This window comes from Mobula hypostoma, chromosome 10, assembly GCF_963921235.1.
Source record: "Mobula hypostoma chromosome 10, sMobHyp1.1, whole genome shotgun sequence".
NCBI classification, from domain to species: Eukaryota; Metazoa; Chordata; class Chondrichthyes; order Myliobatiformes; family Myliobatidae; genus Mobula; species Mobula hypostoma.
This window is the reverse complement of record NC_086106.1, coordinates 89,107,123-89,122,269: the sequence shown is the minus strand read 5'-3', so window position 1 is coordinate 89,122,269 and position 15,147 is coordinate 89,107,123. Positions and strand designations below refer to the sequence as shown.

Genomic DNA, 15,147 nt, shown 5'->3' with positions numbered 1-15,147 from the left:
ATCTTCATTCTTCCAATATGTGGACTGAATGATCCCTGGGCTCCGAATGCAACCAGTTTGAATTTACACTGTCACCTCATAGCCTTTTCTTTACACACTTGTAATACATATTCAAAACTCCTTTCTACTGGCCTTTAATTCTGTGTATTCAATCCTATGCTTGAGCCCCATCACTTCCAATCTGCATGCTAGTGTTACAGTGATTCGCTTGATCACCAGAGAGGTGAAGTCATTTGGTACCCACAGCAACTTCACTACTTGGGGAGGTTTCATTTTTTTCCCCTCATCACCAATGTGTATGTTTGTGAATTCGTTATTTATAATTCTCAGAGTGCACAGAATAAAATATGGGAAATTTGAAGATTTCCAGAAGGTACATTATGTTCTTCTTTGTCTGTGCAAATATATAAAGTGATGAACATATTATCAAATATGCACAAATAACAACACATATGTTCACATACACATACTCTCCAATCATCCCCATTCATAATGTCAATATTTTTGTCTCCTACTCAATAGCTTGACACTCTTTCCTCTCCTAAATACAGTTAAAATGATATTCTTATATTTTTCTCCCTGCTCCAATCAACCTCTATTTAATTCATTGTTTATTTCATTGTCATCCATTTGCCATATTCTTTGTCATCTGCCCCTTTTCAGCATTAACTCTTAGGGAACCGATTCTGTGAAAGTAGCTATTCATATTTTCACTGCCATTATTCCTTGCTTGTATGATGTTTCTTTTACAGGTTGTGGGATGACTGGGAAAATGCTCCACTGTTCCTTTAATGCTACACTACACTCACTAATCAAAAACATTTGTTATTTCGTATTCAGTAGGAAAGTCTATATTCTTCCATCAAACTGGTACAGAGAGTCTCCAGTTGTGGATCAGAAGTGGTATTGATGAGAAAAAGGATTGATGCCAAGATAGTGACTATTGGACTTGGTTATGGATGTGATCAAGGTGAAGCCAGAGCACTCGCCATTGACCATATTTTTGTAATTGCTCACCTCCAGCCAGTGCCCCCTAAATGTTGCCTCTCAATATAAGATGGGGATGACATGCAAGTATGACTCAGAGTAGTTCCTAGGGTACATTATTCTACATTAATATTTTTGCCCCTCGCCTGATCTACAAGTGCTTGAAGTTTGCATGCAATATTGAAATTCGAAAAGTCCAGCTTCAGAGCAGTGGACAAATTTCCATGCTACGTTCAACAGGTTCGCCCCAATCTCTGTTCCATGGAGTGGTCATCCTTCCTCTACCGGTTCATGGTGCTCTTTGTGTCCTCCAAAAGACTCCCATGTGTCATCTCTTGTCAATCACTTTATTTCAGCTTTGCTCCTTCTTTCTGGTTCTCTTTCTTCAACTTTACGATTGGCCATTCTGTATACGGCCCCCTCCCCAATTCACTTTTTCTGTGATTTTGTTCAAACTCAATACAGTTGCTGCTTTTATACCTGTGTTTATATTGATGCATATTTACTTTTAACTTGTCTCTATTTGTCCTAATCCCCTCTACAGATGCACAGTCAGCCTGTTCTGTGTTGTTTTTGTCCATACTCTAAGGCCCCAATGGTACTTTTAACCATTCTCATCTACTGCTTTCACACGTTGAGAGATCAGCACAATCTAAAATCTACATTTGTTTCATTGACACTGTGCTGTTGAGCTTTCTGTTCAAACTAATTTCTCCTTACTGCGATATCAGCATCACAATTTCTGCACAATATTTAGGCTGTACTTGGGCATCTTCTTTACTTCAGTAAATTGAGTGTATAATCAGCACAATTTGCATCCTTGCTTGGCAACTGTTTCTGGAAGCTAGCAAATCTGCACAGAAATCTTCTGGCACAAAAGTGCAGCAGCAAACAGCAGAAAAAAATATAATACAATTATTTCAAAACTGCAGTCTGAAAGATCAATTCACCTGAAGTCTCTGAGCTTGAGTCTGTGTCCTCTGGTAAGGGCTAGTGGTTTTATCAAACGTTCATGGGATAACGTTTTTCATGAGTTTAGAATATTAGCAAAGTGTTACCTGAACATTTTTACTGAAATAAGCAACCATCTACTTAGATCGCTCAGTGCATCTCCGCTGTCTAATTATCATGCTATGCTTAGCTGTCTTTATCTTGCTATAAAAAGAATTACAAACGTTTGTAGAAAACCATAGAAACCATAGAAAAACTACAGCACAGAAACAGGCCTTTTGGCCCTTCTTGGTTGTGCCGAACCATTTTCTGCCTAGTCCTACTGACCTGCAGACGGACCATATCCCTCCATACACCTCCCATCCATGTATCTGTCCAATTTATTCTTAAATGTTAAAGAACCCGCATTTACCACCTCGTCTGGCAGCTCATTCCACACTCCCACCGCTCTCTGTGTGAAGAAGCCCCCCTTAATGTTCCCTTTAAACTTTCCCCCCCTTCACCCTTAACCCATGTCCTCTGGTTTTTTTCTCCCCTTGCCTCAGTGGAAAAAGCCTGCTTGCATTCACTCTATCTATACCCATCATAATTTTGTATACCTCTATCAAATCTCCCCTCATTCTTCTATGCTCTCCCCTCATCCTTTTACGCAAGATTAGAAAGATCAAATGATTTCTATAGTATGAGTTGTAGCACTAGCTCAGGACGCCTGTGAGCTAAGGTTGCATGGGCAAGGGCATGATGCTAATTTGCACAAATATTCATTAGTTCTGATATTTCTTTTCTATTTTATTAATCTGGAAGAGTAATGGGAGAAAGAAGGAACTTACAGAAAAGAAAAAGGGAGAGAATGACAGTCAAAAATTAAAAGAAGTTGAGAGTAACAGATAAAGAAAGACAGAGACAGAAGGAAATTAGTAAATTGATGCAGAGCAGTTATGCAGACTATATGTTCAGCCAGTGCCACAGTTTCAGAGTGTTTCCATAAAATTTACACTTAGTTTTATTCTGAGATTTTTGACAAAATTTGGTTCACATTCAGTGATTCTATTTATTTTTAATTAGAGCCACTAATTTGAGGATCGGTCACTGATTAAATGAAATTTAATTCTTTTGCATGTTTTTTTAAATTTAAGGGGTTAAAATGGATGATTGGTTCCATTATTTTGCATCAAATCAGTGGCTCTGGTTACAGCTGCAGGTGCAATGACTACAATGCGGCCTCAGTGACTACAGACCGGTGGCATTGATCTCCCACATCATGAAGACCCTGGAGAGACTTGTTCTGGAGCTGCTCCGGCCTTTGGTCAGGCCACACTTAGATCCCCTCCAGTTCGCCTACCAGCCCCGACTAGGAGTTGAGGATGCCATCGTCTACCTGCTAAACCGTGTCTATGCCCACCTGGACAAGCCAGCAAGCACTATGAAGGTCATGTTTTTTGACTTCTCCAGTGCGTTCAACACCATCCACCCTGCTTTGCTGGGGGAGAAGCTGACAGCGATGCAGGTGGATGCTTCCCTAGTGTCATGAATTCTTGATTACCTGACTGGCAGACCACAGTACGTGTGCTTGCAACATTATGCGTCCGACAGAGTGATCAGCAGCACTGGGGCTCCACAGGGGACTGTCTTGTCTCCCTTTCTCTTCACCATTTACACATCGGACTTCAACTACTGCACAGTGTCTTGTCATCTTCAGAAGTTTTCGGATGACTCTGCCATAGTTGGATGCATCAGCAAGAGAGATGAGGCTGAGTACAGGGCTACGGTAGGAAACTTTGTCACATGGTGTGAGCAAAATTACCTGCAGCTTAATGTGAAAAAGACAAAGGAGCTGGTGGTAGACCTGAGGAGAGCTAAGGTACCGGTGACCCCTGTTTCCATCCAGGGGGTCAGTGTGGACATGGTGGATGATTACAGATACCTGGGGATACAAATTGACGATAAACTGGACTGGTCAAAGAACACTGAGGCTGTCTACAAGAAGGGACAGAGCCGTCTCTATTTCCTGAGGAGACTGAGGTCCTTTAACATCTGCCAGATGATGCTGAGGATGTTCTACGAGTCTGTGGTGGCCAGTGCTATCATGTTTGCTGTTGTGTGCTGTGGCAGCAGGCTGAGGGTAGCAGACACCAACAGAATTAACAAACTCATTCGTAAGGCCAGTGATGTTGTGGGGATGGAACTGGACTCTCTCACGGTGGTGTCTGAAGAGAGGATGCTGTCTAAGTTGCATGCCATCTTGAACAATGTCTCCATCCACTACATAATGTACTGGTTGGGCACAGGAGTACATTCAGCCAGAGACTCATTCCACCGAGATGCAGCACAGAGCGTCATAGGAAGTCATTCCTGCCTGTGGCCATCAAACTTTACAACTCCTCCCTTGGAGGGTCAGACACCCTGAGCCAGTAGGCTGGTCCTGGACTTATTTCATAATTTACCGGCATAATTTACATATTACTATTTAACTATTTACGGTTCTGTTACTATTTATTATTTATGGTGCAACTGTAATGAAAACCAATTTCCCCCAGGATCAATTAAGTATGACTTTGACTATGACAATTTACTACTGAATTTAACCCAGGTCCTTATTTTGGCCCTTTTCTCAATGCTGTATCGTATGGATTTCTCCTTAACTTGTTCAGTGCCTGGATTTGACGAGTTTGGAACTTGCATAATATTCACATAATTTTCTGAAAAGCTGTGGAGACAGTCTGAACCTTGAGCAACTCAGGCGCCATGCACAAATCTGTTAGCTGCCACTTTTATAGATTTTATTCAAGTTTACTATCTCATCAATAAAGCAAATCTGTCAGCTCTGACTCAATAAAAAAAATCTATGTAAGCATTTTAAGATGGCAATTTTATTTCTTTGAAAGGACTACCCAAAGCACTTAATATGCCTGGGGCATTTGGAAACAGATACTGTAGATGATACAGCTGAGAAGCACACCCTGAGTAATTGTACAACAAGTAATCATTTTATGCATGATCTCCTTAGACAGACTCATCACCTGCCCTCCTGTAATCATCATTGTGTTTAAAATACAATATTCCAGAGAATTGTTAAGCACCACTTCTTGCTGTCACAGATTGACAGGTTGAGAACTAAATTTTTAATGGGAACCTTTAGGGTTGATGTTAGGAGATGTACAGTATTTTCAGTTGTTTTCTTTTTCAAAATGCATAATTTCATTTTGAGAGTAGGTGGTGCTTTAGCCATGAAAATCCATGATTGTGCATCTAGAATGGAAATCTGTGTGGAATATGGGTGTGGTGAACAATTTTAATGATGACACAGGAGAACGGATTTAAGACTATAAATTCAATTCAAACAAAGGAATAATATCACATGTAAAAAGGAATTTAATCCATTTACCAATTATATGAATCTAAAAACCAAATGCATCAAATTATTTGACATGTGCTGATTTGTTAGTAGTCTAATCATTGACCAAAGGTCTTTTTTCAAGATGAAGCTGTGTGTTGTTGTCTTATTCAATCATTTGTATCCGATACAGGATCTATCAAAGTCCATTCCCAAACTTAAAGCAGTATAACTGACTAGGACCTTTTTAAGCTTAACTGCACTATTAAAGCCATTCTCCACATCTTAAAAGGAAAATGAAATGAAACTATGTGACTGCAAGAAGTATCAGATATTTATTTAAAATAATTTTGGGCTGTAATTCTTTGAGTAATGATACAGCATGGAAGATTGAGTCCTCAGACCTGGCATAAAACTTATAATGTACCAGGCAGCAGTAATCTCTGCCACCTATATGCTTCTGAGTTTTGGACTATCTAGAACAGGCATTTAAGGGCACTGGAAAAAATACTCCAAATATTCTGTCTGCAAAATGCTCTAATGTCACCAGAAGGGTAAGTAAACCAATGTTGGTTTCCTCTCTCGGACCAACATTTTAAGCAATGAGGATTGAATTGATATCATTCAGCTACATAAGAATGGGCTACGTCATTCACATTCCCAATACCAGACAGATGCTCTACTTCAAGCTTTGCTGTGGGAATAGATTACCAGCCAGGTTGAGAAAATTAATCAGTTTGTTCTCTGACGCTCAACCCCTCAAAGTAGAGAAGTCACATTCAGGACTGTATTGAAATCTTTGAAGTCATGCAAGCAGAACACACAGAAGCCCTCCTTAAGCAGCTGGAGCAGTTCACCATCTCACAAACTCAGCCCCGGTCATCACTTGCCCCGTTTGTGGAAGAGTTTCCATATTGGACATATTTTCCACAAAACTTGAATGGAAACAAGTTTTCCTAGATCTGCCTCAGAAGGAGGAGCAGCTTTGAGCACAATTACTTATTTACTGTCTTTGAAATCATTAAGTATCATCAAATTTAATATGGTGTGCATTCTGAGGAAATAAATAAGGCCCTTTCAAACTGCAACTATGTACCAGGGTATATCGTCCATGTTTAGAAAAATTATTTTCCACATTTTTAATTTTGTGCTGTTTTCTATACCACAGCTTGCTGTTAAGGTATTCAGTGACACAAACTACCCCCAAACAACCCATGCACCTGGGTGTGCCTATACGTATAACTTTGGGTGTGAATATTCTTTCTGTCTCTGTTTATGTCTGTTTTTCCTTTGTGTGCAATGCTTTGATTGATGTTTGAAGCTCACCTGCTTATGAAACAGTTTTTGAGGGCAGTATTTTCTAACTCCAGGAATCTGTGAAGAACGCTTAAACACCACCCCTAAGAAAGTTTTTTTTCCAAAGATTATTCTACTTGTATTCTATACACATTTTAGACCGAATTGATTTTTAGATACTCTTTAATAATATGATTCCCTAGCAAATACTGCAATAAAAATAATTCAGTTACCTCTAAAGATGTTTGTAGCAAAAACATAGGAATTGGATCAAATGATCACAAATTACAATATGCCTTAAAAATATCTTCCTTTTAAATTAAAAATTCTTTGCAACATTGCCTGGTAAAGGTAAAGTCACCCATCCCTGTCTATTTAACCATTTTATTGGTAAAGTATGGAACAATTATTGAAACTTAGCTGGATGTATGCTGTTTCAGTATCAAAGCACAGCTTTCGTTCAGTAACTCTGATTACTTGTGGGAGCTAAGGACCCTCAGGCAATCAAGAGCCATATCTGCTCTTCAGTGTGGCTCCAATTGCATTCTCTTCAGCTTTCCTAAGGCAGTAACTGATGGATAATGAAGAGTGGATTTACTGCACAAATAGTAAATCACAAAAAAAAATACTAATAAAAGCAAAAGGACAGCAGACGAGAAAAGGTACCTGGCTGAAACAAATTGCTTCTCCAGAGTTGATTCTTCCATAATGAATGAGAAATCTTCTATTCAGTTTGAAATCAGCAAAAAGCATCCTCCTTTATGACAACTGTCCTGCTGCACATGGCTTTTCTCTTTCTTCCTGTTATACTTTCTTATTCCAAGATCTTCCTAAAGATCACTGAGAGTCTGTAGCTTAAAAATATCAGTTAATTTAATGCTTATTTTGGAAATCCAGCTTTAGAACTGTTTGCTCCTGCTTTCTCAGTCTATGTAGGACAACCATGCACCATCTCTTTAACATGACTCAGTATCTTTTCTACTTCTTTTACTGAGCAGTGCTGAAAGAAATCTTTCTTAGGGGGAATAACATAAGTATTGCTTGCAGCTGACAACATGTTATCCTTTGCGTCCTTGGCAGGCTATTAACACCAATTGGATAATTTTTCCTGCCCTATCAGGGACTCCGTATTGAGTACTGTTTTTTAAGTTGTGCATCCAAACAAACCGTCATGACAGATCCTAACTATGGTACTTTGGATAGGATTGCAATCAAATGAAAGAATCCTTAGTGTGCATCCGTTTTGTGCTCTGTGAAATTCTGGGCAAATGAATCAATCTCACTGGAGTAATGCTCACTTGATGCTTTATGAAATATGATGTCATCTTCAATAATAAAGTGGAATGAAAGCAATCGATAGCAAAGGCTGGAGAATGGAGGGAACCTTGTTTTTGCCTCAACCGCAGCTGACTAGAACGTAAATGCAACACAACTACTCTGAGTTATGATGGAGCTGGGTAAATGCTTCAAATTTGATCTATCCCCAAAGACTCTTACAAATTTCTTTCATTGTATGGTGGAGAGCCTGGTTGTATCACAGCCAATGGTGAAGCCTCCAATGCATAGGATCACAAGAAGTTACAGAGGGTTATTGGCTCAACCAACTCCATCACAGGCACCATCGAAGACATCTTTAAGAAGGTGGCATCCATTATTATGGACTTCCACCATCTGGGACATACCCCATCTCATTACTCCCAACAGTAAGGGAGATACCTGAGCCTGAAGACCCATGCTCAAAGTTTTAAGAACAGTTTCTTCCCCTCTACCAACAGATTTCGGAATGATCCATGAATCCATGAACATTACCCCATTATTCCTTTTTTGCACTATTTATTTATTATTGTAATTTATAGATTTTTATGTTTCTGCACTGTAATGCTGTCACAAAACAAATCTCACATCAGATGTCGGTAACAATAAATCTGATTTCGCATCATTTGCTAGTGATAATAAATGTGAATGGCTGCAAGCAGTTTGGGTTAAAGGGAATTAGTGTTTGGGAAATGGGGTGAAATCATCAGGAAAGGTATTGAGTCTGAGGCAGGGGTTGAAGGTGTTGGCTTGCAATGGACGTCGTTTCACTGGGGATACTGATGAGATAACAACGACAAGGTTGAGGCAGTCTGTAGATTTGTTAGTATGGGATAGCATTAGGATACGTGCCAAATCTCATCCATTTTAATTGACAATGTAGGGAAGAATAGAAAGCAAATTGATCTACGGTACTGTGCTAAAGCCTTAGGCACATATACAGTATATGGCTAAGGTGCGGAAGACGTTTGCACAGTACTATAGTAATTTTATGTATTGCTCTCTCCTGCTGCCACAAAGAATAAATTTAATGATATATGAGAGTGATGATAAACCAGATTCTGATGTAGGTCTCTATTGCAGACTGAGAGTGGGTAGGGGGCAGGGAGAGGAGAATTATGGTTGGGAAAAGGGGAAGGGAAAGGGGAGGGAGTGGGAAGCACCAGAGAGACATTCTGTAATGATCAATAGATCAATTGTTTGGAATCAAATGTCCTTGCCTGGTGTCTCAGGGCTGGGTGTGTCTGCATTCACGCCATCCCCTGCCCCTGGCACTCCTTTCTCTGCCACCTGTTCACACCCCTCCCATGGAGCAGCACCCTTGCCATTCCCAGCATCCTTTGCTCCCACCAGATTTACAAACTTGCCCTCTGCTCCATGTTGACAAATACTGTACTTTTCAGAAGTCTTAGGCACCCTAGCTATACCTATTGGGGACTCTGAGAAAATGGGCGTGGGAAAGAAGCCTTTGTCGAAGCTGAATACAAAATTGTGATCACAAAAAAGGAGCAAATGTTAGTGACTTTGGTTTTGATCATTGAAATATGGTGTAATCTTTTGAAAGGTATGCAATCAGTACCGGAGGCACCAACTGAAAACAAACATTTTTTTTAGTTTTTGAGCTTCTGCACATTATTCTTCATAGTATTCCATGCCAATTTATTGCATTCATTAATTTCACCCATAAAATGCTCAGTGTCTCACTTCCAAAACTTTAAGCTGTTCTTAGATGTCTGATTAACTTCAAATTCTCACTGCTTAAATCATTGTCCCCCTCTATTACCACTCTGTCAGCTACAGAATAGTCATTACAGAGAAAAGCACATCAAAGCTCATCGATTCATTATTCATGAAAATACACTTTTAATTTGAGTAATAAAACATTAATTTTAAATACATTTTGATAAATTATTTTAAATAAAGTGCAAATGCAGCAATTACAAATTGCTCACTAAGCCCAGATCGTATAGTTGTCCAAAATTTCCTTGTTAGAAATCTGATAATCTACAACCGGCTTTCACCCATCCAAACACTACCATCTCTCCACCACCTGACCTATAGTATTCCTATGAAATAGCTTCTTCTGATGCTGAAGGATTGAAAGGTGCATTTTAATTAGCTTGGGCATACATTATCTGTTTAATTTCAGCAGGATTTTGTTCTTACTTTCTATTTATAAATTCAATAGTGCATAACAATGGTCACAGGACTAGAAATTCTCCTGTGCTGTGAAGTGTATGTAAAACATGGAGTACATGAAAAGCCAATGCACCATTTCTTACTGGAAACTGGCAGTGGGAATTCTGTTACGTACGAAGCCCAAGCTAAAATAGGCTAGGCATTGCATGTTTAAAGTACACTAAAGCTTTTCCTCTGCTTGCTCCACCAACTTACAGAAGCATTTACAGTTGAACATAGCAGACAGACGATCAGTATGGATCGGGGAGGGAGTGGTTGGGGTTGAATATCAACTGAAACGGGAAGGAAAATCAGCATCTTAAATTGGGATGATATTGTGTAACATGAAATTCATGATCAGGTAGCGAAGACAGTTTGAGTTATGATGGGTGTGGGAAGTTATGATTGAGATTAGGGTTGATGGAGAACTCCTACAGTAGGTTAGCTTTTAACATAAAGGCTCCTTCCCGGAACTGGTTTCTGGCATTCAACTTCAGGGGCTAAGACCAGGTTAGGCAGATTCTTGCTTAAGTAGTATACATATTCATAATGAATACCTGTTTCTTTACGTGATGCCCAATCTGTCCATGGTTCATGCATATATGAATAAGTTTTGTTAACATACATTGGACATCATTCTATTTATCCAGGCATCTCTAAATGTTAGTGTGTTGTATACAAAGAGGACCTGAAATCACAAACTTTGATGTGTATCAAGTACAACAATAAAAGTCCACCATATAACACATAAAATGGTCAATTACATGACAGACTTTCAAGACCACATTCCTTTAAATTCTTCAAATTTATAAAACAAAGTGAACAAATGCAATATATTAATTGATACTATTGGTGTCAAACTTTGCAATGAACAATGATAATTTATTGAATTCATAGAAAACATAAAAAAGCTTTATCATTTCTAAAAAGTATATAGTATTCTATGAATATCATATTTGGCTTAATTTGATCATTTTTTGTAGTATTTTCTCCAGTAATGTACTTATTTCCTACTTTTTGCAGATAATGTTCAACTTCACGGCACTGTGAACTGTGAGAGGATTGCCATAAACTTGATGGAAATATGCCCAGCATGCTGGAATGAGTAAGACGGTGGCAGATGAAATTTAATGCTTCCATGAGGAAATATTTCCTCACAATAATTATGATTCTTTTGTAATTACCTTTGTTTGATGACACCTGTTTCTTTGGAAACAAAATGTTAAATTTGGTTGAAAGTATGGGAAGAGCAATGTACAGCATAATTATAAAAGGGGTACAGGAGAGTCTCCACATAATTTGCTGAAAATGGAAATGCAATTTGAGAAAGTGGTTAAAATTAAATGCAACATCATGGACTATATATACACATAAGGGTGTAGAGTACAGGAGCAAGGAAGCAATGGCGAATTGTTATAAAGCATTGGTCCCATCATAACTGGACTCAACTGGAATAATATGTCCAGTTCTGGGTGTTACACATTATGGAAAACTTTAATGCTTTTTAGAAGGTGTTAAAGAGGTTTACTAAAAAGTGGGATGTGAGATATGTGAATAGACTGGGAAAGCTGGAATGGTTTGCCTTGGAGTATAGGATGTTTTGTAGGGTTCATTGAGAGTTATGAAGTTTATAGCCGGATTAGACAGCGGGGAATTGTTTGCTTTCGGAAAAGCATCAAGAAACAGGTGTCATTGAATGAAGATAATTACAGAAGAATCAAAATTAATGTGATGAAAGATATAGTCATGCCTGGTATGCAATGTTAGAAGTGCTACAGGAGGAAGATTCAATTGTAGTATTCAGAAGGAAAATAAAAATAACTACCATTGCTGAAAACCAAAAATGGAAGCAGAAACATTGGTAGTGTTCAGCATGTCAAACAGTATATGGAAAGGAAAACAAAACTAATGTTTCAGGTCCATGACCCTTGTTTAAAGCTGAATCTGAAAAGTAGGAAATTGCAAGGCTATGGAGATAGGGTGGGTGGGGTGAACTGGCACTTACATAAAGCTGGTCTTGACTTGACAGCCAAATTGTCCTTCGTTTCAGTCTTGTGGTAGCCCGCTTGTAGTTGTAGCTTGCAACTGAATATTGTAGCAACAATATTTGGAGACTACAGTTAAAGATCTGTATGAATTGATGCGAATTGGGGAATGTTTGATCATTTTTGTGTCCATCCGTAATGTTGCTTGAAGTTCATCTGTCAACATTTAAATTTATATTCTTACCAAGAAAAATGAGATAGAAGGGAATTTCTTATTGAAAGTTGAAATGCTTAATGTGTGTGATGATCCAGCACTTACTGGAACCATTTTTGCTTTGTTGTGCTTAAAATTGGAATTATGAACATGCAAAGCTTTCAGACCAAGAAATAAGTCTTGGGAATCAAAAATTTGGATCAAAACAGGACGTGCCAGTCAGAGTCACTTCCACACTCTCAACCCCAATATGATTTCCCTTCCAGCTGAAGTTAGCCAAGTCATTTAAAAACATCCAATCTGTTATTCTAAGATCAGAAAAATATTTATGCAATCCTGTTTCAGTACAAAGTTAAAGGAACTGAATTAATGGCTTGTTCACAGTTTCTAAAATAGGCCTTTCCTTTTTTTGTTTTCTGAAAAACAAATCATTTTTATGACTTGCCATTCCATTTTTTTATTATATCCAGTTACAGGCAACATTGCACCAAACCGTATGATAAATATCTCAACAATTTTATTAAATAACAGGAAAATTCTAACAAGAGTATTATTCAGAGAAACTCACTTGACCGCAAGATACAGCATTACCATCTAAGTCTCAATAGGCTCACATCACCGCCATACTGGCTGTCTACTCTTTTTCAAAGGTCTGCACTGTTGAATTGCTCCTTTGTGTGAGAGAGAATCTGTTTGGTGATTTACCATAATAACTTTCTCAGAGTTTGGTTTCTTGAGTAGCATAGATTGTTTGGCATGAGGACTCATGCTAGCTGTAGTTGCAGTCTCTGATTGGCTTTGGACAGTTCTGGAACCGGTTATAGGGGAAGTTGATTGAGAAGAGGTGCTCTTTTCCTTTGGACTTTGGATAGATTTTCTCCCATTTCTTACAGCTACCTTCTCAGAGACCTGATATGTCTTCTTGATGCTACTCATTTGCTTTATACCTCGAGGTGATGTGCCCAGTTGCCTCTGTACTGGTGCTTGTAAGTTCCTTTGTGTTAGAGTTGGCCTGACAGGGAATTTTTCAGCTACCTGTCCTTTATGTCTCAGAGGTATTCCCACCTGCCCTTGAGTTAATGTTGGGTAGATCTTATTGGCATCAGGGTTGCTCACTTTGCCTTTTCTGTTTGTAATTGAACTTCCCCCGTTATCTTTACTTAACTCTGTGTCTTTCCGTTCTCTTGCCTTCACAGAATGAACCTTCTGATTAATACTGGTCTCTGCTCCACCACAAGTCCTTCTAGCATTGGGTGAAGACTGGTTTGATTGTTTCCCTTTTCCAGCTGCGATTTCTTCTCTACTTCGCTCCAAGGACTCTCTCTTCCATTTTGAACAGTGACTAGGATTAGACTTTGTCAACAAATTGTCATTAGGTTTTAATCTTTTGGTTGTAGTGCTGCACACAGTTCTGCAATTAACCTTTGAATAATCCTTATCGAGCCGAAGAGCTTGCTGTGATACTTCAAGTTCTTGCACTGTTTTGATTGTTGCTTGGTTTGCCTCAGGTTCCTGGTTTAGAATTGTTATACTTTTCTTTGGAACAGGATTCACTGGCTGTTTCACACAGGGTCCCAACTGTTGATTCAGAACTTTCTCAGTCACCTTTCTCATGAGATTTGCTAGTTCTTTATCATTGTAGTCTTTAACTATGCTATTTGTGTCACGTTCTCGTTCTACCTGTGTTACTTCACCAGAGCTGTATGGCTTTTTCATGCTATGTGCATCTGAGAAAGTGTCATGTTTGAAAGACTTGCATTCCAATCGTCTCATACTCTGAGGTCTTAGATTTCTGATAAGTGCCCTTTCCAGTTCATCCTGACCCAGTTCATTCTCGATTGATGAACATATAGCTATAGAGTGCCGTTTTTCTGTATTTTTCTGCTCCTTCTGTTGCCTTCTCAGTTCTGCAATTTCACGATCTGTATTCTCCTGAGGAAAGTACAAACAATATGAGTGTTAAGAATTTGGGAATAGAAACTTAGAAAAGTCCCTTTCCTATTCCAATCTATTACTCTCGCTGTTGCCTATAAGGAATTTGTACGTTCTCCCTGTGAGAGGGTGGGTTTCCTCTGGGAGCTCTAGTTTCTTCCCACAGTCCAAAGACCTATCAGTATATAGGTTAATTGGTCACTGTAAATTGTCCTGTGATTAGGTTAGGATTAAATCGGGGGATTGCGTGGCTTGAAGGGCTGGAAGGGCCTATTCCAAGCAGTATCTCAATAAATAAATACAAATAAATAAATAATTGCAACTGTGAAGTTATGTCTTCATTTTACTAAGATTTCATTATATCCTATACAGTTACTTTAGAAAAGAGTAATCAATTTAATTCATCTTGCAGACTCTTGGAAAAAGCATTATCTACCATCCTTATTGACACCATCATTGTTCCTGGATATATTTCAACTTTAAAAATTGGCAAACTCTGGTCAACAAATCAGAAAAATTACCTGCACTATATGGTTAAGACCATAAGACCATAAGACAAAGGAGCAGAAGTCAGCCATTCGGCCCATCGAGTCTGCTCCACCATTTTATCATGAGTTGATCCATTCTCCCATTTAGTTCCACTCCCCCGCCTTCTCACCATAATCTTTGATGCCCTGGCTACTCAGATACCTATCAATCTCGGCCTTAAATACACCCAATGACTTGGCCTCCACTGCTGCCTGTGGCAACAAATTCCATAGATTCACCACCCTCTGACTAAAAAAATTTCTTCGCATTTCTGTTCTGAATGGGCACCCTTCAATCCTTAAGTCATGCCCTCTCGTACTAGACTCCCCCATCATGGGAAACAACTTTGCCACATCCACTCTGTCCATGCCCTTCCACATTCAGAATGTTTCTATGAGGTCTCCCCTCATTCTTCTAATCTCCAAGGA

The 15,147-nt window shown here is 38.9% G+C and overlaps 1 protein-coding gene and 1 long non-coding RNA gene across 7 annotated transcripts in view; one reads left to right on the top strand and one right to left on the bottom strand.

Annotated features, from left to right (window-relative positions):
• LOC134353026 (uncharacterized) overlaps positions 1–15,147 on the top strand; it is a 42,638-nt gene that overhangs the window by 13,802 nt on the left and 13,689 nt on the right. The window contains exon 2 of the long non-coding RNA XR_010019530.1: positions 11,084–11,165. This is a non-coding gene — a long non-coding RNA (uncharacterized LOC134353026). The remainder of the gene's footprint in view (positions 1–11,083; positions 11,166–15,147) is intronic.
• fhdc2 (FH2 domain containing 2) overlaps positions 9,845–15,147 on the bottom strand; it is a 69,160-nt gene continuing 63,857 nt past the window's right edge. For 5 of the 6 annotated variants that reach the window (XM_063060815.1, XM_063060814.1, XM_063060818.1 and 2 more), the window contains one exon: positions 9,845–14,191. In XM_063060815.1, coding sequence (XP_062916885.1) covers positions 12,875–14,191 — 1,317 coding nt within the window. In that variant the 3' untranslated portion in view covers positions 9,845–12,874. The remainder of the gene's footprint in view (positions 14,192–15,147) is intronic. The other variant, XM_063060816.1, reaches the window with a different exon arrangement.